Source organism: Drosophila teissieri, chromosome 3L (assembly GCF_016746235.2).
Source record: "Drosophila teissieri strain GT53w chromosome 3L, Prin_Dtei_1.1, whole genome shotgun sequence".
NCBI lineage: Eukaryota > Metazoa > Arthropoda > Insecta > Diptera > Drosophilidae > Drosophila > Drosophila teissieri.
Window position 1 is genome coordinate 2,233,623 of NC_053031.1, and position 24,461 is coordinate 2,258,083.

General features: G+C 50.4%; 5 protein-coding genes across 10 annotated transcripts; 4 read left to right on the top strand and 1 right to left on the bottom strand.

Annotated features, from left to right (window-relative positions):
- Positions 1-1,400: 1,400 nt before the first annotated feature.
- On the top strand, positions 1,401-7,050 carry LOC122617414 (intraflagellar transport protein 172 homolog). The gene is made up of 5 exons (XM_043793265.1): positions 1,401-1,439; positions 1,650-1,995; positions 2,050-2,336; positions 2,401-3,444; positions 3,502-7,050. Exons 1-5 carry the CDS (start codon positions 1,401-1,403, stop codon positions 7,048-7,050), a joined length of 5,265 nt encoding a protein of 1,754 aa, XP_043649200.1.
- Positions 7,051-7,077: 27 nt separating this feature from the next.
- LOC122617191 (regulation of nuclear pre-mRNA domain-containing protein 1A) lies at positions 7,078-8,968 on the bottom strand. Its single transcript, XM_043792926.1, has 4 exons — positions 8,709-8,968; positions 7,956-8,650; positions 7,677-7,820; positions 7,078-7,398 (listed from the first exon to the last, which is right to left on the bottom strand). Exons 1-4 carry the CDS (start codon positions 8,857-8,859, stop codon positions 7,246-7,248), a joined length of 1,143 nt encoding a protein of 380 aa, XP_043648861.1. The 5' UTR covers positions 8,860-8,968; the 3' UTR covers positions 7,078-7,245.
- A 524-nt stretch (positions 8,969-9,492) lies between these two features.
- Positions 9,493-15,716, top strand: LOC122616108 (adenylyl cyclase X E). 4 transcript variants are annotated; one of them, XM_043791410.1, is made up of 12 exons: positions 9,493-9,507; positions 10,263-10,500; positions 11,057-11,880; positions 11,973-12,254; positions 12,735-13,020; positions 13,086-13,261; positions 13,318-13,533; positions 13,590-13,914; positions 13,976-14,244; positions 14,305-14,399; positions 14,470-14,621; positions 14,915-15,716. In XM_043791410.1, exons 2-12 carry the CDS (start codon positions 10,378-10,380, stop codon positions 15,653-15,655), a joined length of 3,489 nt encoding a protein of 1,162 aa, XP_043647345.1. In that variant the 5' UTR covers positions 9,493-9,507; positions 10,263-10,377; the 3' UTR covers positions 15,656-15,716. The 4 variants fall into 4 exon arrangements, with proteins under 4 accessions (XP_043647345.1, XP_043647343.1, XP_043647346.1 ...); XM_043791408.1 differs by lacking the exon at positions 9,493-9,507 and adding an exon at positions 9,538-9,950; XM_043791409.1 differs by lacking the exon at positions 9,493-9,507 and having other exon boundaries at positions 10,178-10,500.
- Positions 15,717-16,071: 355 nt separating this feature from the next.
- Positions 16,072-20,115, top strand: LOC122617897 (adenylyl cyclase X E). Of its 3 annotated transcripts, XM_043793939.1 has the most exons (12): positions 16,072-16,222; positions 16,278-16,418; positions 16,474-16,624; positions 16,684-17,021; positions 17,073-17,203; positions 17,266-18,207; positions 18,264-18,510; positions 18,564-18,653; positions 18,712-18,980; positions 19,037-19,440; positions 19,500-19,706; positions 19,762-20,115. In XM_043793939.1, the coding sequence occupies exons 1-12, from the start codon at positions 16,142-16,144 to the stop codon at positions 20,097-20,099; spliced, it is 3,339 nt and encodes a 1,112-aa protein (XP_043649874.1). In that variant the 5' UTR covers positions 16,072-16,141; the 3' UTR covers positions 20,100-20,115. The 3 variants fall into 3 exon arrangements, 1 of the variants encoding a protein (XP_043649874.1); XR_006325979.1 differs by lacking the exons at positions 19,500-19,706; positions 19,762-20,115 and having other exon boundaries at positions 18,744-18,980; positions 19,037-19,178; XR_006325980.1 differs by lacking the exons at positions 19,037-19,440; positions 19,500-19,706; positions 19,762-20,115 and having other exon boundaries at positions 18,580-18,653; positions 18,712-18,849.
- Positions 20,116-20,155: 40 nt separating this feature from the next.
- Positions 20,156-24,433, top strand: LOC122617896 (adenylyl cyclase X E). Its single transcript, XM_043793938.1, has 12 exons — positions 20,156-20,368; positions 20,433-20,573; positions 20,625-20,769; positions 20,832-21,181; positions 21,247-21,380; positions 21,456-22,391; positions 22,455-22,701; positions 22,759-22,848; positions 22,909-23,177; positions 23,232-23,641; positions 23,695-23,892; positions 23,950-24,433. The coding sequence occupies exons 1-12, from the start codon at positions 20,279-20,281 to the stop codon at positions 24,426-24,428; spliced, it is 3,489 nt and encodes a 1,162-aa protein (XP_043649873.1). The 5' UTR covers positions 20,156-20,278; the 3' UTR covers positions 24,429-24,433.
- The last annotated feature ends 28 nt before the right edge of the window (positions 24,434-24,461 follow it).

A 24,461-nucleotide genomic window follows, 5' to 3' on the forward strand; every position in this document is an offset into this window, starting at 1 on the left:
ATGAAACTCATTAAAGGCATGCCAGCCAGGCACTGCCAAAAAGCAGAGTGGCTGAGCAGCTCGGGAAAAGGCCAAAGGATGGCCTAAAAGAGCCGAAGGACCAAAGGACCAAAGGACCGACTAGAACCAGCAGCAGAAACCAGACTGAATTGCCCGCTTTGACCTGCCACAATGCGTTGGGCCATACATTAGCCACGTTGGCGCTGACTTGGCCTCCGCCATTGAATAAAATAATCAGCAGCCGCCTTATCCAGCTGCCGCCGTAAGTCCTTTTGACTTGGCCAAGGCGAACGACGTTGGCCGAGAAACGAGAGATTCACGAGAGCTGCCGACAGGACGAGAGCCGAGTGGGGCCGAAGAGCGCGTGAGCGAACAGAGAGCACAGGGAGAGGATTAGCCTGACTGAGAATCCATCTGGGGAAATGGTGGTGAAAGTTCATATAGCACTCCGAAAATCGTCATTCAAAAAGGGGTGAAAGCAGTGTAGCATAACGTGCAAGCAGTTTACAGCAAAGGAATATAAATCAGCAGTCAGCAGTAAGCAGTGCAAGAAAGAGGTGCACTGCCAAACAAGCAGTGAATCTAGCAAGGATATAGATATGCACATTAGCTGAAATGCGAGATATGGTGCTCTCAAAATTCATAAACGAGTTAGACAGAATCACTTAATAAGTCATATAATTAAAATATTAACATATTTCTAAAATATATAAGGTATTTATATAATTATAAGAGTAATGAAACATTTCAAACCATAATTATAGAATCGGGGTGTGTTCCTATAACACTGTTATACCTTATGGCAATCTCAAATGTTTGGGTAGCAATCCGATAGAGGGCTGATTTAGACCATTCAGGACCTAAGCTACCCCCACCAAACCCACCCCAAGGTCATGCGCTCTCGCCACACAGCACACCTGTATGAATTGGCCTCTCACCTGCGACTGACTCTCTCCGCAGAGCATGCGCCGTGAACAGAGGACTCTCCGCTGCTCGGTGAAAGGACTAGGACAACTCACAGAGGACTGCGCTGTCTGCAGAGCAAGCAACAGCTTTGTGCCTGCGGGTGGGACGCCCACCCACCCCCAAACAGCGCCGCAGAGCCACATCCTGGCCCATCCTGTGGCAGCCCCGGCACCTGCTGCATCTCAAAACAAAGGCCATTTATTTAGAATGGCAGCGCAAAGCGGAAGCGCCAAGAAAATAGACAACACCACCGCACACGACACCACAAAGGGGTGGATGTGGAAATGGACGTGGAAGTGGGTGGCAGGGGTGGTTGCCGGGCTCCCGGTTGCCACAACAACTGACTCGGACCACAACAACGGCAGATACTGCGACATAAAATTAACAAATTCGCGTTCGATTTATTATTTTAAGAGTACTTGAAGTCAGTTGAAATGCAGTTGAAATATCTGCGAACTTTGCTGGAGGGCCAGGTAAGCAGTAGACTAGTGGAAAAAGTTGAACATATTAAATATTTCAAGTTCTTTCTTTTGAAAATTTCATTGGATTTTCATGTATACAAACTAATTACGCTTTGCACATTCATTTCATCAATGTATGCAAGAAGTTTTTGAAAATCGTATAGGATAGTTTCCTTTAAAGAACGCTCTTTATATAATAATTAAAACTGCTCTTCTTTCCAGGAGCAAATCCAACGAATAGCGGGGCTAGCCTGGTCCCCCAATCAGCAGAAGTTGGCCATAGCCACAGCGGATCGCCATATTCTACTGTATGATGATGCAGGTGAGAGACGCGATAAGTTCAGCACCAAGCCAGCGAATCCCGCGAACGGGAAGAACTCCTATGTCATTCGGGGACTGGCCTTTAGTCCGGACTCCACGAAACTGGCGGTTGGCCAGAGCGACAGCATCGTGTATGTGTACAAGTTGGGGGAATCCTGGAACGACAAGAAGGTGATCTGCAACAAGTTTCCTCAGGCCAGTGCTGTGACTGCTCTGATTTGGCTTACTTCGGGATCCATTATAGCAGGTACATCCCTTTATCTGAATTCAATTAATTTATTATATCAAGTATTTACAACAGGACTGGAGGACGGCAAGGTGCGTGCCCTTCACAGCAAGAGCAACAAATCGCAAAGTCTCTACGGCGGCGACAGCATCTGCATTTCCCTGGCGGCCAATACCAAGGGAACTGGCTTCCTGAGCGGCCACAACGATGGCACCATCATACGCTACTTCATGACGGATGAGGCCACGGAACCACTGGGCAGAGTAGTGCAACATCCAGTGCCACCATTTGCTCTAGCCTGGCCACAGGGTGGATTCTGTGTCGGTGGCTGTGATCAGAGAATAGTGTTTTACGACAGTATGGTATGTGCACAAGGATATGGTTCCTTTGGAGGTTTCTTAAGCTACCGACATTTTCCACTTCCAGGGTCGTCAACTACGCACCTTTGATCATTCCCGCACGGAAGGCGAGCGAGAGTTCACGGTGGCCGCCTGTAGTCCGAATGGACAGGCAGTGGCCTTCGGCAGCTTTGACAGGATACGCATCTTTGCGTGGAGTCCACGACAAGGAGCGTGGAGCGAGAGTGCCAGCAAGGAGGTGGACTGCTTGTACACGCTGAGCAGCCTCCTCTGGCGAAGAGATGGAGCCCGACTCGCCCTGGGATCCGTGAGTGGAGCTGTGCTGCTCTTTGAGTCCGTACTTCGACGCACCGTGTGGCAGGACAAGTTCGAGCTGATCTTCGTGGCGCCCAGTCAACTGTTGGTGAGATCCTTGACAGAGCCCTCGCAAGCCCTCACCATTGAATCGCAGCTGGGTCTGGAGATCGATGACGTTAGGATTATGGGCCGGGATAATTACCTGGTGGCCCGAACGGAGGAGTCTCTTATCCTTTGCGATTTGACCCGAAACTTGAGCAGTGAGGTTCCTTGGACTGCCTCTGGTCACCATGAACGATTCTACTTTGAGAACCCCACCGTTTGCCTGATCTTCAATGTGGGCGAACTGAGCTTGGTGGAATACGGTGAGAACTCCATCCTGGGATCTGTACGCACGGAATTCGTGAATCCCCACGTGATCTCCGTGCGTCTGAATGAGCGGGGAAATGCAAAGGAAAACAAAAAGCTGGCCTTCCTCTTGGATGCCAAGACCATATGTGTGGTGGATCTGGTCAGTAGGATGACCAGTGGGCAGATTAGTCACGAGACCAAGATCGACTGGCTGGAACTAAGTGAGACTGCGCATAAGCTCCTGTTCCGAGACAAGAAACTGCGGTTGATCCTAGTGGATAACTACACTGGCAAGAAGCAGACCCTGCTCAGCAATATATCCTTTGTCCAGTGGGTCCCCCAGAGCGATGTGGTGGTGGCCCAGAGCAACTCCAACCTGGCCATCTGGTACAACATTGATCTGCCGGAGCATGTGACCATGCAGAGCGTGCGAGGTGAAGCCATCGAGGTGCTCCGTGAAAATGTATGTTATGCTGTAGATAATTATCATCCTCTGCTATATCATTTTGAACTTCCACAGGGACGCACAGTGGTTCGCTCCCAGGACGGACCCAGCGAGCACAACTACCAGTTGGATGAGGGGCTGGTGGAGTTTGGCACCGCCGTAAATGACAGTGATTTTGGCAGAGCCGTGCACTTTCTTGAGTCGCTGGGTGACAAGCCGGCCGCAAAGGCCATGTGGCACAATCTGGCATTGATCTCCTTGGAAGATGGAAACCTTCGAGTGGCCCAGCGATGCTATGCTGCCTTAGGTAACGTATCCAAAGCGTACTACTTAGCCGGAATGATCCGGCAGGCGGATGAGTTCGAGGAGTCCTCTGGCTCCGCTGGCATCCTCTGTCCCGAAGTTCGCGCCAAGATGGCTCTGCTCGGATCGGACTTGCGCACTGCCGAGCGGATTTATCTGGAGCAGGGTGACATCGAGTCAGCTCTGAGGATGTACCAGCAGCTGGGCATGTGGGATGAGGCAGTGGCACTGGCGGAGAGGCGTGGATATAACAGGATCTCAGAGTTGAAGCAACAGCACATGGACTACTTGCTGAGTAGCGAGCAGCAGGAGAAGGCTGGCCAGGTGCTCGAGGAGCAGGGTGATCTCGAGCAGGCGATGTCCCTGTACATGAAGGCCAGCAAACCGGCAAGGGCGGCTCGTTTGGCCCTAAAGTCACCCCACATCCTGCAGGATGAGCAAGTAATGCTGCAGGTAACTGAGGGCTTGGTTCGTTCCGAGCTCTATGAACTGGCTGGAGACATAGCTCATCGGCTATCCCGGCCGGAAGCAGCTCTAGCTCTTTACAGAAAGGGCGGTGCATATGCCAGAGCATTGGAAATAGGACGAGTGGTGGCCCCGCAGGAGGTGACGGCGCTGGAGGAGGAGTGGGGCGACTGGCTGGTGGGCCGCAAGCAACTGGACGCCTCAATCAACCACTACATCGAAGCGGGAGCCACGCAAAAGGCCTTGGAAGCCGCCGTGGGCGCCAAGCAATGGCGCAAGGCAGTTCAGATAGCCAAGGTCCTCGATGAACCGGAGCTTATACAACGGTACGCTGTGGATCTGGCCAAGCACCTGGCCTTCGCAGGAGATCTTGACGGAGCCGAGGACATGTTGGTGCGGGCCAATCTGCACAAGGATGCCATAGAGCTACTAAATCGCCATGGCAAGTGGGAGAGGGCCTATGTGATTGGTGAGAAATATCTTAAAGCGGAGCAAGTTCGTGAGCTCTTCGTTCAACTTGCCGGAACGCTGGAGGAGCAGGGGAAGTTCAGGGATGCCGAGAAGGTCCTGATAGCGGTCAACGAACCCGATCTGGCCATAGCTATGTATAAGCGGAGGGAATTGTACGACTCGATGATCCGCTTGGTAGAGCGTTATCACAAGGATCTGCTGGATAGCACCCACTTGCATTTGGCTCGCCAACTGGAGTCCCGTGGCAAACTGAAGAACGCCGAGATGCATTTCGTGGCCTCCGGTGACTGGAAGTCCGCCGTGCACATGTACTGCTCCTCGGGGCGCTGGGAGGATGGCTACAGGGTGGCCAAGCAGAAGGGCACGGAGGGAGCCAGCCAGCAGGTGGCCTACATGTGGGCCAAGTCCATGCCCACAGAGGGTGCAGTGAGATTGCTGAGCAAACTGGGTCTGCTGGATACAGCCGTGGGATTCGCCTGTGATTCCGGACAATTCGAGTTCGCAATGGAGCTGTGCAAATTCGCTGGCAAGCCCACGGATGAGGTGCACCTGAAGATCGCCATGTCGCTGGAGGATGAGGGGAAGTTCGAGGCGGCGGAGGCAGAATTCTTGAAGGCCAATAAGCCCAGGGAGGCCATTTTGATGTACCAGCATGCAGGCGATTGGCAGGCGGCCCTAAATGTGGCTGAAACTCATCTCCCCGATGCGGTGGGAGAAGTTCTAATAGGTCAAGCTTCGGCTGCCCTGGAAACCAGTAACTACAAGGACTATGAAGCTCTCCTTCTGAGGGCCCATCGTCCGGACTTGATTATAGAGCACTACAAGCAGGAGTCCCTCTACGAAGATGCCCTGCGCATCGCCGAGGAGCACTATCCGTCGGCCCTAAACGACCTAAGGCGTCTTCAGGCCCAACTTCAACGTGGTCAGGCGCAGGCTCAAGCTGGCGAGGATGCCGCCTCCATTTCGCGAGGCTATCTACAAAAGGCAGCCGAGTTTGCCAAGAAGGAGCAGTTTCGCAAGGCCGCCGAGTGCCTCATGCAGATAGACTCCTCCAATGCCGAGGATGCGTCCACTTTGGAGAGAGCTCTACTACGAGCCGCTGAGATATGCAATCAGTTTTTGGAGGGTCATGATGCCCAGGAGCTGGCCCAATCGCTGGGACCGCGATTACTTGCCATAAAGCAAATAGGACCAGCAGCTCAGCTTTACCTGGCGGCGGACATGCCCAAGCAGGCGGTGGACGTGTTCATCAAGACGGAACAATGGAGCAAGGCTCGTCGGCTGGCCAAGGAGATCGATCCAGATCTGCAACTTCTGGCCTATGTGGAGCAGCAGCAAAAGGCCAGCCTGAAGCACGAGGGCAACATTGAGCAACTGGCGGACATAGACATAGTCTCCGCCCTGGATCTCCTGGCGGAGCAGGGTCAGTGGCAGCGCTGCTTGGAGAAGGCCAAGGGCCTGAATCCCGCCCTGCTGCAGAAGTATGTGGCCGTCTATGCAGCGCAGCTCATTCGCGAAGGCAACTGCACCACGGCCCTGGAACTCTACTTGAGCTACGGCGCTCCTCCGATCGAAGCTCACTTCAATATCTACACCAGGATCGCCCTGGACTGCTTGGCCCTGAGGGAGGAGCAAACGGAGCGCGGCACCACCTGGCGCCACTTGAGGGACTTCCTCTCCCGCCTGCTGCAGGCCCTTAAGGCTGCTCCGGAGCAGTCCCAAACTAAATTTACAGCCAGCATGGAGCAGTTCCTGCTGATAGCCCACTATTACGCTACCAGAGCCGCATGCAAGGAGGTACAGGCGCTCCAACCGGTGGCTCTGCGCCTATCCTTGGCTCTGCTGCGCCACACGGATTTGCTGCCGGTGGACAAGGGTTTCTACGAAGCTGGGACGGATCTCCGCCAGGCAGGTCGCGAAGCCGAGGCCTTTGTGATGCTCAACCATTATTTGGACGTGTGCGAGGCCATTGAGGAGGGTTCCGGCCAGTTGGTGGATCATTCCGACCTGGCTAGCACTGATTTTCCCAGTTCCGTGCCCTTGCCGGAGGATATTCACCTGAAGAATGATCCCAGCCTTCACGAGGAGGTGCGCGAATGGGTTCTCGCTGTCAGCATGGACCAGCAAGTGGACCAACAGCTGCCCACCGATGATCGCGGCTTGTACGAGTCAAGTCTGGGGCCCAATGATCTGCCCTGCATGCTGAGTGGATTTCCCGTAAGAGGCCGTCAGCCGGTGACCTTTCAGGGGTCGAGCAACCAAGTGAACCGCGACGTGTGGAGCAAGTTCTCGGTGGCCTTGAAGATGTCACCGGGCAGCGGTATTGCCGACATCATTTCGTTTACCGAAAAGTGGCAGGGTGCAGCCAACTACGTGATGCACTAGGTGGACAGAAGAAGAAATCCAAGAATGTAAGTTGCTTGCAATTAGATGCTATATCGAAATCGTCATCCGGGTGTGTGTTTGGATTACAGTCAGGGGATTTGTGGACGCGGTGCGAGTAGGGGGACAACTGCAAATATATATATAAACTCTAGTCTTGACTTAATGTGGCTCCTTAGGTTTCAGGATCTGGATTCTTCAATGCAGGGCGTTGAAGAGATCGCCAGCAGAGGGCAGGGGCGCCAGTCCGCCAGTCACATCCGGCAATTGGGTCAGGTCGGGCAGGTTGGAGAGGTGGTCGTGGATCTCCTTCTGCAGGCCCAACATCTTGGCCAGCTTCTTTTTGTGTTCCTGCAAAGACACAAAGAATTAGGCGACGATGTTCAACACGTGTAATTAAAGGGGGACTGCATTAGATTAGATTCGGGTTTTTTAATGCAAATAAAATATTAATACAAAATGCGGATAGCCCACAAGCGACTAGACTAGGTAACATTAAATAATCAGCGCCACTTCAGAGGCCATTATTTAATTTGTTCTGTGACGAACAACACCCCATAGTTTTTGGATAATGATCTTTATCTAACCACCCCAAAGTGCATGCAGTGCTTAGACCATGGAGAACGTACATCGAGGCGTTGCTCAGCCTGGGAGAGAAGTTCCTTTTGCTCCGCTTGAAAATCTCGCAGCATAGTGGCCAGCTTGGCGCGCTCCTCCATCTCCGCCGCCAATCGAGCGTTGTAGTCGTTCAGCAGATCCACAGCTTCGTTCACCTGAAAGGAAATTGATTTATAGTATCCATTCGAGATGAGGCCCAAAACATTTGCGGTCAAAAAAACTGTCACGAAGTTCTTTCTCCATTGCTCTTGCTTTGCCCACATCTAAGTACACTTGGATTGGTGCCCCACCTGTACGGCCAGAGCCTTGGCCTTGTCCTTATCCTCCAGCTTGCTGATGCAGCTAATCTCGGATATTTCCTGGGGCAGCTTGGCGATACGCTCGCGCACAACGGCATCGCTGGATGCGGAGTTTTCGATGCTGGTCAGGGCCTTGATGAGCTCCTCGGGCTCCGGGGGTTCCCCCAAAGGCAAATATGGTGGCGTGTGGCCGTTTTCCGGCGCCACAGAAACGACTTCCTCTGCCGGAGGAGCTGCATTCGCGCTACTGCTACTGCTGCCTTGGCCGTGATGGCGCGAGCGCTTGGACTTTGAATGGCGATCCTCGTGCTTGCGCTTCTCGCGGCGCTCGGATTTCTCGGGCTTGCTGCTGCCACCGGAATCTTTCTTGCTTTCCTTTTCCGGCTTCTCACTATTACCATTGGTCTTGCCATTACTGCTGGTGCTGCTGCCAGCGGCCTCCTTGTGTAATCGGGACCTCCAGTCGGCAATGGCCTTGGGATCGTAGACGCCGCGCTCCAGCCAGATGTTCAGGATCCTTCCGAGGCTGCCCAGCAACTTGTCCGAGCTGCACTTCTCGCCAATGTGGGCGAACACCTTGCCCAGCACATGGTTGAACTCCTTGCCGTATTCGGGGCCCTTCTTCTTGCTGTTCTGGATCACGTCGTTGGCCAGATACATGAAGGTCAGCTTCTTGGGCTCCGGCACTGTTGGGGGAGGGGATGCATTAGGTTGTGTGCTGCACCGGATGGCCAGGATACCCACCGTTCTCCAGCTCCCGCTGCCAGGTTTTTACAATCGCTGCGCTGTGTTTGCGGTGGTGAATTAGCCACAGGGATAGCGTCTGGATGCTCTGCTGACTGCTGTTCAGCTCGGCCAGCTTCTTGATGAGAGCCGTCTCCGTGAAGGCCGACATGGCTGCTTCTGGTTTTCCGCCGCTTTTCCGGACTTATTATCAAATCGCTCGAACGATTGCAATATTTTCAAGTTTCCGAAAAATAAACAGCTTGGAATGCGTATGCCGTTCCGACCAAAATACCAAAGACGCCTAGATCGCAGGCCGATTAGAATTCCGATGCCTGGTCACACTCGCCTTGGCGGGAAATCAGTTTTTCGGAAAATTAACGTTTCTACGCCATTTGGCTCGTTCGATTTCTTGCTGTGTTGTTCTCAAATCGTGCACAGTAGGCTGCTGAATGCATTTTCCAATAAATACATTTTAAAGTTACTGCTGTTTTCACAATACAGTGCTGCCATATATTCCAAAGTCCAGGGCTGGAACTCCTAGCTTCCAACATAACCCGCCAGATGGAGCCAGTGCTAGGCGCCCGAATTCAAATTTGAATTTAAGTATTAGGGACAACTAATAATCAATTTAAATAGTTTTAACAAATTGCACTGATCGATGTAGGTTTTGAATAACTTCACTTGACAAGCAAGCACCCCACGACTGTGTCATCAATCAAGCGCCAGCGCCGCCAAACACTTTTTCACACTGATAAGCACTCCACTTTCAGCACTCAACACTCAGCCATCGAGAATCCGAGTGCGAGCGATTCGACAGGTGTGTTGGGCCCTCAGTTGGTCGCAGCAGTTGGTTGGAGTCGGTCGCGTGTATAGATATCAGCTCCCGGGGGCAATTAAGTCGCACGGAATCGAATCGGGGCGAGCGCTTATCGCGGCAAAAGAGTAATTTGTGATACCTGTCCGCCGTGTATTGGCTTGTTGGAGCGCTACGCGCTTAAGTGGTGTTAATTTTTTATTAATTATTATCGTATTTATTACTCAACGAAAGTGAAGTGCGAAATCGGTCGCCTCAAGTGCCCGATCGTACGTGCAAAGCCCGCAAATAAATTACACTGCCATATAGCCGTGATCCTTCCCTTTATACTCGCTCTCGCCCACTGCAGCTGATAATGCAGACGAAGTCCGCCTGATTGATTCCCATTCCCATACCCATTCCGATTCCGATTCCGATTCCGTTTACGATTTGGAGTGCGAGTGCGGGTGAGTGTGATTTACACACCATTAGCTATTACCACTATCAACGGCACATTAGACAAATTGGTAAATTAGCTGCTGTTTTCGCCACCTTACGCACATACAAGCACATAAACATACGAACAGCACAGCTCGCAGCCCGAAATCCGAAATCTGAAATCCGGAGCGGTTCGGCGCACACCTCCCTCTTTTTTGGTGGCGCCGATAAGCGAATCCCCTCAATTGACTGATTCAATGCCTATTGGGGGACTTTGTGGCTGGAACTCTGATAGCCGATAGCTATTTGGCTGTGGGTCTAATTGTTTGATCTGATAATAGGTGATTGCCAGCCAGCCTCTGATTTTGGATAGCCGCCACCGAAAATGACCCCGCCGCACTGAGCCACTGATCCTCTGATCCAATCCAACCCGATCCGACCTGAACTGGCGCCATCATGGACTCCTACTTCGACTCGGCCATCGAGTACAATCGGTCCAACCCCATCAGTCTGGCCAGAACCACCAGCCAGGCCCAAACCGTGCAGAACGAGAAGAACTGGGAATGGTCGTATCTTGTGGTGAGTGCCTCATCTGAATCGAATTCGGGATCGAAAACATCCAGCAATGCAGTGGTGGAAAGTTTTATTCGCGCCACTCTTTATCTTTATAAGCCATCAGTAAAATCTGAGTTTACCAACTTGCAACCGAATGCACAGTTTCTGCACTTTATAGATCGTGTAATCGTGGTAGTAGTGAGCGATTTTATCTCTATCTAATAAAAACGTTATTTACCATTCCCTTCCGGGAACTAAAAACTCTATGCAAATTATCCCAAAACTGCATTACTTATGAATTTATGGAGCGTTCAAGCGAACGTCTCTATTAAGGTTAATGATGACAGCCATGTTAGACGAGTGTGGAAGGCACTTGTAAGAGCAGCGTTAGCAACAAAATTAATCGTACTACTTATAGGTGTGTCGCTTTTGGTTTAGCAATAGTAAGCAATATAACGAAAACAATAAAAAAAATTTTTCTGTAAGAAACCTACACAGTATGTACTTGATAGCTTTTAGTGGTTCTAATATCCTTACTTCACAATTTTTCCTAATTCCTCTACTCACCCCAATGCCACAGAGAAAATGTCGCAACTTGGAGCTTGAGGACTCGTACGACTTCTACATGCGGCGCCTGCGCGTCGGCTACCTGTCGCTGTTCATCTTCATCCACGTGGCGGTGACCGTGATCCACACGCTGCTCCTGCTGACCACGCCGCAGATCAAGTACGTGTACGTGGACATGGTGGCCTACATATGCTCGGGACTGGTCATCTGGGTGGTGCTGTCCGTGAACTTCCGGAGCGAGCTGGTGAGCAAGCACAGCTGGGTGGTGTACGCCACCTCCTGGCTGGCGGTCTGCGTGATGGTCCTGATGGACATCGGGCTGAATGTCTACCACGCCACCAGCCACAACGACATCCTGAATCCGATCTACGATGCGTACACCCTGTACGCCATATACATGTTCATGCCGGTGCCGTACCTGCTGCAACCTTTTGTTCTGGGATCGGCAGTCACCTTCTGCTACATAATAAACTACAGCTTCGTGATCACCGCCAAGGATGACAACCAGATGCACAGCATCCTGAACGAGGCCATATACCTGAGTTGTGTCAACCTCTTGGGGATTTTCTTTCGCCTGATGAGGGACATAGCGCTACGCACCACCTTCCTCGATCGTCGGCAGTATGTGGAGGAGAACCTCCTATTGCGCTATGCCAGGGATCAGGAGCGGAGCCTTTTGCTGAGCATCCTGCCTGCCCAGATCGCCGATCGCCTGCAGGAGGATGTGAAGAACCGCATCGAGCGCTCCAAGCAGCAGCACCAGCAGCAATCGCAAGTGGATCTGCGACGCAGTGCGGATAGCCAGACCCTCAAAAGGTGGCGACAACCGGATCATGGGTGAGTTGAATGCTATAAAACTCTTTCAGAAGTGATTTTAAATTCTTGGTTTAAATAAATATTCTACATATCAATCCTGCACCATTATTCAGCACCCTGTTCATCGAGCCCCACGATGATGTCACCGTCCTCTACGCGGATGTGGTGAACTACACGCACCTGACCACCACCCTGGATGTGAAGAAGCTAGTGGAGGCCCTGCACGATCTCTTCGTGCGCTTCGACATCGCCAGCGAGGAGTACAACGTGCTGAGGATCAAGTTCCTGGGCGACTGCTACTACTGCGTGGCTGGGCTGGCCAATCCCAATGCGGATCACGCCAAGTGCTGTGTGGACCTGGGACTGCGGATGATCAAGGACATACGAGATGTCAGGTGGGCACAGCTTCATATATGAGTTATTAATTAAAATATTTAAGTCATTGGCCGTGCTGTGATTAGTCACCACTGATAACTCGCTTTTCATGCGGCCGGATGAGAGCTGTGATTACTGATAACGATTAGGGAACTTTTTAATCAAATCTATCATAATGAAATTAAAGGAATTTGAACGATTATTTAATTCACACACACATGAAGAAATGCTATTTCCTTCTTCCTTTTCCCGAATTTAACCATTTTATCTGAAATTTCGTGCTCTAATAAACGCAATGTCATAAGTGACCGACGTACTTTACCCAATTTGATAAGACGAACGAATTCAAATGGGAACCTAATAAATTTACCAATAAAAGCTTTTTTACAATTCTTGGAAAATAACTATATAATGTATGTCTACCTTTGGAAATTCATATCATTGATTTTGTGGAAAGCAAAAAGTATATCCATGTAATCATTACTTTTATCTTCCTTTAGAGAGAAGCGCCATCTGAACATCGACATGCGAATCGGCGTCCACTCGGGAGATGTGCTCTCCGGCGTAATTGGAGCCGCCAAGTGGCAGTTTGACATATGGTCGAAGGACGTGGATATCGCCAATCGACTGGAGGCCACCGGAGCCACAGGAAGAGTGCATGTGAGCCAGAAGACGCTATCACTGCTGGATGGCGAGTATTTCTTCGAGGACGGCACTGAAAAAGCTCGAGAGGATCCAGTGCTGCAGAAGCACGGCATTCGCACCTTCCTCATCAAGTCACTGCGCGTGAGTATTCCCCGAAAGGTCCTGCGTTCCTCGCCAGCACACTCATCTCGAACCGAAAGTTGTAGGCCCCCATGCATGACCCGCGTCGCAGGATGAGGGAGCGGCAGGCGAAGAAGCTCAGCGAGGTCAGCAAGGCCAACTTCATGCACAACTCCACGCTCCACCAGTACAACCAGGTGCGCAACCAGGCCAAGCTGGAGATGTGTCGCGAGCTGGACAAGATGCCCATCGGCAGGATACAGTGAGTAGTGCTTGGCAGGCCCTGAAATATACGGCTAAAGGCGATCCCCTTTTCAGGCTCACCAAAGTTTTCAGGCGAAGCACGCGGCTCACCCAGGATGAAATCGAAGAGGAGACCTTTCGCCGCAACATCAGCTCGTGCTGTCTGTTCTTCCGCATCCGCAACTGGGAGTTCCAGTACATGAAGGAGCCAGATGTCATGCTCAAGTACAGCATTGCCTTAGCTTGGGTCATCTACATGGGTCTGCTGACCATCCAGCTGCTGAGCAAGGAGTAAGTAAAGCTTTCCCTTTATCAAACAGATAATAACCTTTAGACTTCCATTTCAGTGCCCGCTATCACTACTGGTACATAGATGGCACCACGATTATCCTGCTCACCATGCTGCTGATCGTGTCCTGGTACAAGAAGCTCTGGATCATGTACATGTCCGATGCGGATGTGTCCTCGCCGAACGGCAACCTCAGTGGTTTCTTCTTCCGCATGTCGGATGAGATGCAGCGCAACGTGGTCATCCGGGTGGTGATGTACTTCCTGATCATCTTCTCCTACTGCGCGGTGGCCATAATGCAAGTGGTGGGATGCAGCAGCGACGAGGACTACACGGATCTGGACCCGAGCTACGACGAGCGGGTGCAGTGCTTCCATCCTTGGGTGGGAAAGCGCCAGTAGTCTGCTAAAAATACCTCCATTACACAAACTTATTTCTCTGCAGATACTCACCAACTGCATGACACTGGTAATTGGCATGTCCTTTCTCTTCACACGCATCCCCTTCATCATCAAGTCCTGCTTCTCCGCCCTGATAATGATCGGCTATGCGGTGCTGGTGGTGTCCGAGTTCAACTTCATCTACGCCAACAGCCCCTCCACCAATGTCAACTTCAACGCCAAATACTCGCACATCCTGCTGATGATCATAACGTTTGGCATCTTCCACCTGATGGAGCGGCAAACGGAGTTCATTGCCAAAGTGGATTACAAGTAATTACAGTAAACTTATCTCTTGCGAGAAGCGCTAATCACACATAATTCATTTGGCAGCTGGAAACGGCAGCTAATCAAGAAGCAGGAGGATGCCCTGATCACGAATGACACCATCAAAGTGCTACTCACCAATATTTTGCCCACGCATGTTGGTAAGTTTTCCCAAAACTAGCTTGTGACCCATACTAATTCCAAACTAAATTCGTAAATCCGCCCACCCAGCTGACTTCTATCTGTCGAACCAACTGCAGAATGAGCTTTACTATGAGGAGTACGACAATGTGGCCGTAATGTTTGCCTCGATCAAAAACTTCGACACCGACAAGATCGGACTGCGGGTGCTGAATGAGATTATCTGCGACTTTGACGATGTGGTGAGTAGTCTGCCATCATTTTCCGTGAATCCCCCTTAGAAATAAGTACCTAAATTTAGGCACTTCGTAACGCAGCATAGCAATCTTATCGAATCGTAATAGAACGAAGTGCGCTATATCCAAAGAGCGTCTTGAATTAGATAGCATTGACATTCTGTCTACCGTCTGTGAGATAAATTCTACCCTTGTCAATTGAAGGAAAGCCAAAACCATATGAATACTCAAATATAAAAGAGAATATAAGATAGATTTTTAAATGAAACTTATAGAAGTATCCGTTTCTCCTCTTCCAGCTGAACAAGTACTCGCAGAGCCTGCGCGTGGAGAAGATCAAGGTGGCCAACTGGACGTACATGGCGGCCTGTGGCCTGGATGTCTCCCGTTCCGAGCAGGTGAACGCGCCCCAGATGAAGTTCCGCAACGTTTCGCTCATGCCCAACGGGCGCAGGAGTCGCTACGACGGAGCACGCAGCTCCAATGCGGACGGAGTGCAGCGGGTGCCGTACGGAAACGGGAGCAACATAGCCCTGGACCTCGACTTGGAGCGGGGTCAGTACGAGGGCAATGTGATCACCAGTGGGCCGCGCATTAGCACCACCCAAAACGGGAGCAGCAGCAACGAGGTGGTGCGGGTGATGGCCGAGTTCGCCCTGGACCTGATGCGCACCATGCGGCGCTTCAACACGGAGAACATGCAGACGGAGTACGAGGGCAGCACCGACTACGGCATGCTGAGGATCGGCATTTCGCACGGCAGGGCCATGGCCGGAGTGGTGGGCATCTCGAAGCCCCACTACGACATTTGGGGCAATCCCGTGAACATGGCCTCGCGCATGGACTCCACCGGCGTGCCCGGCCAGATCCAAGTCACCGAGAACACGGCGCTCAAGCTGCGCGAGTTCAACATCCAGTGCAACTACCGGGGCATGACCTTCGTCAAGGGGCGTGGCAACATACCCACCTACATCATCGGCACCGACAGCGACTACCAGTTCCTGCCACATCGTCCGCCCGCGGCAACCAAAGAAGACTAGCTGAAATTTACCAGAGATTAGATCTAAGGCATGCATGTACATATATAAATATATTAGGCTTAGGGCAGTCACAAATAAATGCTGTAATTTAAACTAAACTAGTTAGTACGGACTTTCCGTGTTTTTTCTGTCCAAAAGCCATGTAGTTCCCAACGATCAGCATCCTCGTCTGATGCCACAAATCGGGTAATTTGCCGCAAAACGCTTAGTTGTGGCAAATTGGGAGATTTCGATTTAAGTACCAGGCGAACAGAAAACGCAGGTGACCAATTTAGAAGGAGACGGTGGAAATTTAACCATGTTGGGCCCAAAAGTATGCTCTAATAAGGGGACTATTTTACCGCGCTTTATTTGAATTTGAAATATTGACTTCTGCAAAATCAAATTCAACCATAAATTACCAAACAATGTGCTTTTTCATTTTATGTCTAAAACTTTATTAAAAAAATCCATCGGTTTACAATTTATTTTATATACACTGGCGAAATGGATCCAGACCACAGTGAAAATGTAGTAGATTACCGCTCGCTGGGAAACATGCCGGGCTACGAGTGGAAACTCCTGCGGGTATGCTAAATGGCGGATATACCTTTCTAAGTATCCAAGTACTATTTAATTGCAGTACAAGTGCCGCGACTTGCGTTTGGAAGGCGTGTATCATCGACACCTTCACTTGGTTTCATCGGCCCTTGTGATCCAACTTATTGTAGTCATTGAAATTTTGATGCTCATTCATGTGATTCTGCTGTTCTGCGTGGTTAAGGTGGGAACACTTCGATAAGGCATATTTCCAAATAACTGTGTTTCCTCCGATGCAGGACATTGATTTTCTCAGTGTGCTTCCCTATTTCGCGGTCATGTTACTCACTCCATCTATTTTGTTACCCGGCAGGGAGTCCAACGTCGAGCAGTACGAAGTCATAGCCATTTTGGGCAGCTGCTTAATGGCCGTGCTTCTGACTGCGATGGGTTTGTGATTTCTGCGACATTCGTATCCAAGACTCACACTTAGATCTCATCCTTTTCAGACTTGATACTGCCCATCTCTTACTTGAGTTCATTTAATCTGATACCAAATTTCGATCACGTAGTGATTGTCCTGGTCTACCTGATGTTTCCAATAGCCTTTGTCGAAAATGGCAGAGCTTACCTTTTGGGCCTTGCCGTTTCACTGGTGTACTTTGCTTACATGACGTTCATGGTCAACATCAACACACATGATGAAGTGTGGGAGTTGACGGCGTATGGGGCGTATCTGATCTTTCTGAACATGCTAGGCATGTCCTTGACCGGATTCCGGGAGTACAACATGAGAAGCGGAATACTCAGTCGTTACCAGCTGGTGTACCAGAACTTGGTGCTTCAGGTGGGTGGAGGTAAGTTTTCTTGGACTAATTAGCTTATATCGTTTTCCTAGATGGCAATGAAACAGGAAAAGGCCTTGATGGACTCGATCATACCAGCAACGCTGGCGAGATCGTTGCAAGATGCCATCGCCAGTCACATTGAAGAAGATCCGTCTAATCTAATTCCATTTACAAAAACACGGTGAGTTCCACAGATTATTTGACAGCTTAATCGGACCAAGGAAAGCAGCTCATTGCCCACAGACATCTCTTTATGGAGCAGCATCCGGAAGTATCTATTTTAGAAGCAGATATGGTTGACTTTACGAATCTGACGACCACCATGGACGTTTCAGAACTTGTGGCCATCCTGCACGAGTTGTTCGTAAGTTTCGATTTGGCCGCCAACCACAACAGGGCCACGCGCATCAAGTTCCTGGGCGACTCGTACACCTGCGTCACTGGGATTCCCAGCTACTTTGCTACCCACGCCAACGCCTGCGTGAATCAGGCTCTGGACATGATTGAGATAAGCCGCGAAGCCAGCCAGCGACGAAATAAGAAGATCCAACTTCGGGTCGGGGTGCACTCGGGGGAGATACTCGCTGGGATTATTGGGCTCACCAAGTGGCAGTTCGACATCTGGTCGAAGGACGTGGACATCACCAATCGGCTGGAGTCATCCGGACTTCCTGGAATGGTGCACATTTCTAGCCGCACACTGGGCTTGCTGGACAACCACTACGTTTATGAGGAGGGTACCGAGACGGCCAAACAGGATCCGCTCCTGCAACGTTCTAATCTAAGTACCTACCTGATAAGAAGTCGACTCCCAAATTTCGAGGACACCGATGACTTCGAGGACGACAACATCTCGCTGAACGACTACCACTTCAGGTTTAGTTTCACCCAGGATTACGAAGATATCCAGGTGAAGGCGCAGCGCGATATGATTCTCGAGGTGGAGCACATGCCGATGAACCGGGTTCAGGGGTGCAAGATCACACGGCCGCTGCACCGAATGGCTAAAAAGGACATCCGTGAGGAGTATCGATTCCATCTCGAGTCGTACTGCCTCTTCACCACTTTCCGCAGCTGGAAGATGGAATGGTCCTTTAGCAAAATGCGGGACCTTCTAATGAAATACAGCCTGGGGATGATGGTCTTAGCTGGAGCCACTATTATAGCTATGAACCTACTCCATACGTGAGTTTTTAACGCTATTTCAACTGCCGTTGGGCTGTAGCTTAATTTATTTCCAGAAAGGAAGCCATAGACTATACCATGTTGTTTGGCCTGTTTCTGCTCATACTCTTGGCACTCTTGCTGGCTTCCTATAAAAAACTTTGGCTACGTGGCCGCCGTCTCACGCCCATGACGCAACCCTCATCCTTCCTAAGTCGGTGGTTGATCAAGATCTCCAATCTAATCGAGAAGTCGGTGTTCGTTAGGGTTCCATTGGGCATTATCGTGCTGTCCATGCTATATATAATGTCTTCGGCATCAGTGGTGAGTCCTTTTGCACTTCTGCGTTTTACAATCGACTGATTTGCTTACTATAGTTCTCTTGTGATATAGCCAGGCTCGAGCTGCAAATTATAGATTCCGAGTTGAATAACCTCAAGCCCCAGATGATTTGCTTCATGCCTTGGGTTGGTATCCTAAGTTAGTAGCGAATAGCTTGTTGAAATCCAGTTTACATCCCAATAGCCAGTGACTTATGCAGTAATCATTGTGCTTAGCCTCATGTTGGTCATCATCGGCATTCCGCTGATCATAAAGCTAGCAGTGGGTCTGGCCATCCTAGGCTGCCATATGATCACGGTTTACGCCTACTACGGATTCGCCTTTGAGCGGTCGGAAACCACCAATGTGGGCATGACATCGAGTCTGGCCCACAGCTGGTACCTGCTTGCCCTCTTCATCGTGGTGGTGGTGCGCGAAGGCAACCTCAACTACATCCTGAAGGCGAGCTACTTGTACGTAGGATTAGTTAGTTAGTTGGTTAGCTTACATACCTACCCACTTTTCCTAGCATGAGCCTGTGTTTCGAAAAGAAGCACAAGCAGACCAAGGTCAAAACCCGCACCATCAAGATCATCATGGCCAACATCCTGCCCACCCACGTTGCAGACGTGTTCAAGGTGCGTCGTCGCAGCGATCAACTGTACTATGAGAACTTCTGCAATGTGGCCGTGATGTTCGCCACCATCGAGAACTACAAGGCGGATCACTCGGGACTGCGAGCCCTCCACGAGATGATCTGCTACTTCGACGAACTCTTGCTGAACTACCAAACCTGCTACAAAATCGAGAAGATCAAGGTGATGGGCTGGACGTACCTAGCGGCCTGCGGCCTGGACGTCGATCACTACACCGACCTTGCGGTCAGCGTTCCCGTCTCAGCAAATCCAGAAGCCGATAAAGTCCAGAAATCGAGTTTGTCCATTTGCAATATTGTTTCGTGCACGATTAAGGTCTGATGATTGCATTCTTAGCTTCCGTTCGATTTGCCCCGATGGATGACGATGATGACACAAAGAGCAGGGAGCGGCTTCCCTCCCAGGCGACTTTGAATGAGACTGATAATACAGTCCTGGTCATGACTGAATTCGCTTTGAATTTACTTCGCATCATGCGTGATATCCAGTCTAAGGGGATTTTCTTCGAAAATTATTCTAAACTAACTGGCAGCTTAAAGATTGGTGAGTTCAATCATTACTACGTCTGCGATTCTATTCCACATCCGGATCACTTTAGGCATCGCCAATGGACCCGTGATGGCCGGTGTTGTGGGACTCTCCAAGCCGCACTACGACATCTGGGGACACACTGTCAACATGGCCTCCCGGATGACTTCTACGGGAGTGCTGGATGGCATTCACGTGACCGAGAGCACCTCGAATATCCTGCAGGACTTTAACATTCGGTGCAATTTTCGAGGGATGACCTTTGTGAAGGGAGTGGGCCAAGTGCCCACTTACCTAGTCGACCTGGACGAGAATCTACACTTCCAACATGTTAGCCGGAACAACGATTCGCACATGGGCAGCATAGTCTCCGTGCAGTGGCTGGATGAAAAAAGAGCTGAAAAATAGATTAATTGAAAAAGGAATACATTTCTTTTCTTTATACTGGTCTTAAGGTCTCAGGACCTTCGCTTCGCTTGTCTTGTGATTCGAAGCTATGGAATAGCTTTATTTTGGCTTGAGAAATAAGTCATAGTCGAAATATAGTATACTCAAATAGTTCTCACCAAACAATTTTCATAGTCCAAATGGCTAACGAGAACCCATACTACCAGGAAGACGTGGTTGCCTACCGCTCCCTGAGCACCGTAAAGGAATTGGAATGGCGGCACTTGAAGGTAGACGGTAGAAGGATTCCATCTTGTGTGGCCTCCAACTCACCAATTCCAATTTCAATTCCAGGATAAGTGCCAGAGTCTACGCCTGGAAATGGCCTGCTCTCACCTCCGGGAGCTGGCGCTGATGTCGAATGTGGTGCAAATTATTTGGCATGTGGAACTATTGATGGTATCTCACGTGATTCTGTTGCTCGCCCTAGTAAAGGTAGTCTCATCTGAAATAACACACTGCGTAAGACTACACCGATTCCTTTAGGATATTATACTGGTGACCTTGGTCCCCTACTTTGTGGTTATGCTTTTCACTCCCTTCATTATGCTCTTCAGCATGCAGAAGAACGTTGGGATGAATACGAATAAGATCATCTCATGGCTGATGGCACTTTTCCTAACCTCCATGGGTGAGGTGTTGGTTGGTACATGCTAGTCCTACTACTCATAAGAACTTCCTCTATTTATGCAGATCTCTTTTCGGACATCCTGGGCACCATCCACAGTGGCGCAGCGTATCCTACGGTGCCCTGCTACGAACATGTAGTTCTGGTCAGTGTCTACATGACCTTACCCATCGCATTTTACGAGGGAAACGCAGTTTACTTCTTGGGAATGGCGGTTTCCATAGTTTATTTGGGCTACGTTTTCTATATGCAGCATCTTAATGATCAAGTGTCGTTTTACCTGCTCGCCTCCTATGCCATATACCTCTTAACTCTCAACCTGATCTTTTCATTTTTGACTGTTGTAAGGGACTACAGCCTTAGACGAGCCATTCTTAGTCGCTACCAGTTGATATACCAAAACATTGTCTACCAGGTATGTCCGCCAGCTGTATTATTTCAAGTGCTTTGTACATATATAGGACCTCTTCTTTTCCACAGCTTGTAATGAAAAAGGAGAATGCTTTGTTGGAGTCAATTTTACCACGCAGGATGATACGCACCTTGCAGGAGGAGATCTGCAGCCGCATCGAGGATCAGGACAAGAACTTCACTCCTCATACGGCAGGTTCACGGTGCGTATGCGCGATATGTAAAATGCTTTATATTTGTACAATCTAATAAGTTTTAATTTGTGGTACCTTATGTAGAAAGCTGTTCTTGGAACCCTACCCGGATGTTTCCATTTTGGTAGCAGACATGGTGAACTACACGCATCTGACCACCACTTTGGAGGCACCGCAGCTGGTGGAGATTCTGCACGATCTGTTTGTGAGTTTCGACCTGGCTGCCAATCGCAACCGAGCGATGCGGATCAAGTTCCTGGGAGATGCCTACAACTGTGTGGCAGGCATCCCGAACTACTTTCCCGCCCACGCCTCCTGCTGCGTTGACCAGGCTCTGGAGATGATCCACATCACGCAGGACATAAGCAGCCGGCGCAAGCTGGACATCAATCTTCGAATCGGTGTGCACTCGGGTGAGGTGTTTGCCGGAATCATTGGGCACACCAAATGGCAGTTCGACATCTGGTCCAAGGACGTGGACATCACCAATCGGCTGGAGTCATCCGGGCTTCCGGGAATGGTGCACGTCTCTCAAATGACCATGAGCATGCTGGACGAGCACTACATATTCAGGGAAGGCACCGAGGCAGCCAAGAATGATCCCATCCTGCAGCAAGCGGGAATCCGCACCTTCCTGGTCACAAGTCGACTTCCTGATGCGGTGGAGCCGGGCGAACTGGAAGACGAACTGAGCAACGCCTCCATAACCTCATGCCGCCTGAGCTACGGAGGATACTACGAGGAGATCCAGATCAAGGCGCAGCGCGAGATAATGAAGGAGGTGGAGCAAATGGCGGTGGGGCACTGCTTCATAGAATGGAGGCGCAGCAGGTCGACGAAGAAAAAGGGCTTTAATGAGGAGTACCTGTTCAGCAACCAGATCCACCTCGTGCCGGGTGTATTCCGCAGCTGGAAGATGGAGTGGGCGTTTCATAACCTGCCGGACCTTATGATGAAGTACTCCATGCTCATAGTGCTCTGTGCTGGCCTGGCTATATTATGCATTAACTGCATCGAAAAGTAAGCCCTTGTTAGTTGGTACTAGTTGATGCCAAGTACTGAACTCTTTCCCTTGATCCACAGAGCAACCTACTCCGATCTTCTGGTCCTGGTCGGATTTCTTCTCGTACTGCTGATCCTGTGCTTTCTTGCCGGATACAAGAAGCTTCGCCTGCAGTGGAAGAGACACACGCCCTTGTCGCAGCCCTCTTGTTTTCTGAGTCGCTGGCTTCTCAGGATCTCCGAAAGAATCGAGGACTCTCTGTCCGTGAGGGTTCCATTGACCATTGTGATACTGCTCCTGCTCTACGTTATGTCCTCTCAAACAGTGGTTCGTATTCACTATTTCTGAACAAACCCAATGTACTGCTAATACTGTTCAATATAGTTTTCCTGTGATGTCGCGAAACTAGAACTGGGTATAATCGAAGCCCACCTCCACAACGAAAAGTCCTATGCGGAATGCTTCGGTCCATGGGTTGGCTTAAATATATATAATTTTAAAAAGACCAATTTAAAAACCAGCTCGTACTTTTAGACTGTCACTTACTGTGTGGTTATCGTGCTCAGTCTGCTGTTTGTCATCTCGGGATGTCCGTTATTGATAAAGATAATCCTCGGACTCCTCATCCTTGGACTGCACTTGGGCAGCGTGCATTTCTACTACGGGTTCGCCTTTGAGAGATCGGAGACCACTGATCTGGGACTGAAGTCGGACTACGCCCACACCTGGTATCTGGTGGCTCTCTTCATTGTTCTGGTGTTGCGCGAACGCCACGTCAACTACCTCAGGAAGTTTAGCTACTTGTGAGTAAGCGGAGATCGTTGGAAATCCCATCTCCAAGCCAATTTCCATTCCAGCATGCGCGTTTGCTACGAGGAAGCCCACCAACAAACTGACGACAAGCTGCGCTCCATGAAGATCATTATGGCTAACATCCTGCCTTGCCACGTGGCCCAGGTGTTCAAGGTGCGGCGACCACACGACCAGCTCTACTATGAGAACTTCTCCAAGGTTGCCGTGATGTTCGCCTCCATCGAGAACTTCAACGCCGACACGGCGGGTCTGCGGATCCTGCACGAGATCATCTGCTGCTTCGACGACCTCCTGATCCACTACGAGACCAGGTACAAAATCGAAAAGATCAAGGTGATGGGATGGACCTACATGGTGGCCTGCGGCCTTGAAACGGACCACTACACGGACTTCTCAATCGACATTCCTGTCACGCAGCGCGAAACGGACTCGGAAGTGAGACGCAGATCCAGCGGTGACTATTTTCCACGGCTAGATTAAAGTATAATTTACAAGCCCATCCTTTAGTGCTGACTGTTCACTTCGGCAGTACCGAGGACGATGAAAGCGGCGATACCGTCAGCCAGCCTTACGCCCAGGTGCAGGATGTCGCCGTCTTGGTGATGACCGAATTCGCCCTGGACTTGCTTCGCATCATGCACGACATTCGGTACAACTACATGTTCTCGGAGTACGAGACCTTTTTAACGGGAAGCTTGAAGATAGGTGAGCTGCATTACCGTCACTGTATTCCTGACCAATTCAATGATCCAATGACCTAAGGCATCTCCCATGGACCCGTGATGGCCGGGGTTGTGGGACTCTCGAAACCACACTATGACATCTGGGGTCATACCGTCAACATGGCCTCCCGGATGTGCTCCACTGGACTGCTGGACAACATCCAAGTGACCCGGCACACGGCAAAGGTGCTGCGACAGTTCAACATCCGCTGCCATTACCGAGCTCACACGGAGGTGAAGGGCGTGGGCAAGGTGCCCACCTACCTGGTGGTCCTAGGCCCGGATCTCACCTTCCACGATCACGACCAGGAGAGCATGAATGTAAAAGACTCAAAGAGTTGGGTCATCGACACTATTTCACTATCATTCACCCCGAGCTACGTGCCCCCATGGACTTCCCCTCCAGAAGAAGACGAGGCTGAAGGGGAGCTCGAGGAACATGAACCTGAAGGTGATGAGCTGGAGGAGTCGCAACAGGAGCGTCAAAAGGGAGGCGTGCTCATGACCGGGGACGTTTAATATATATATATATATTTATTTACATTTATCTAT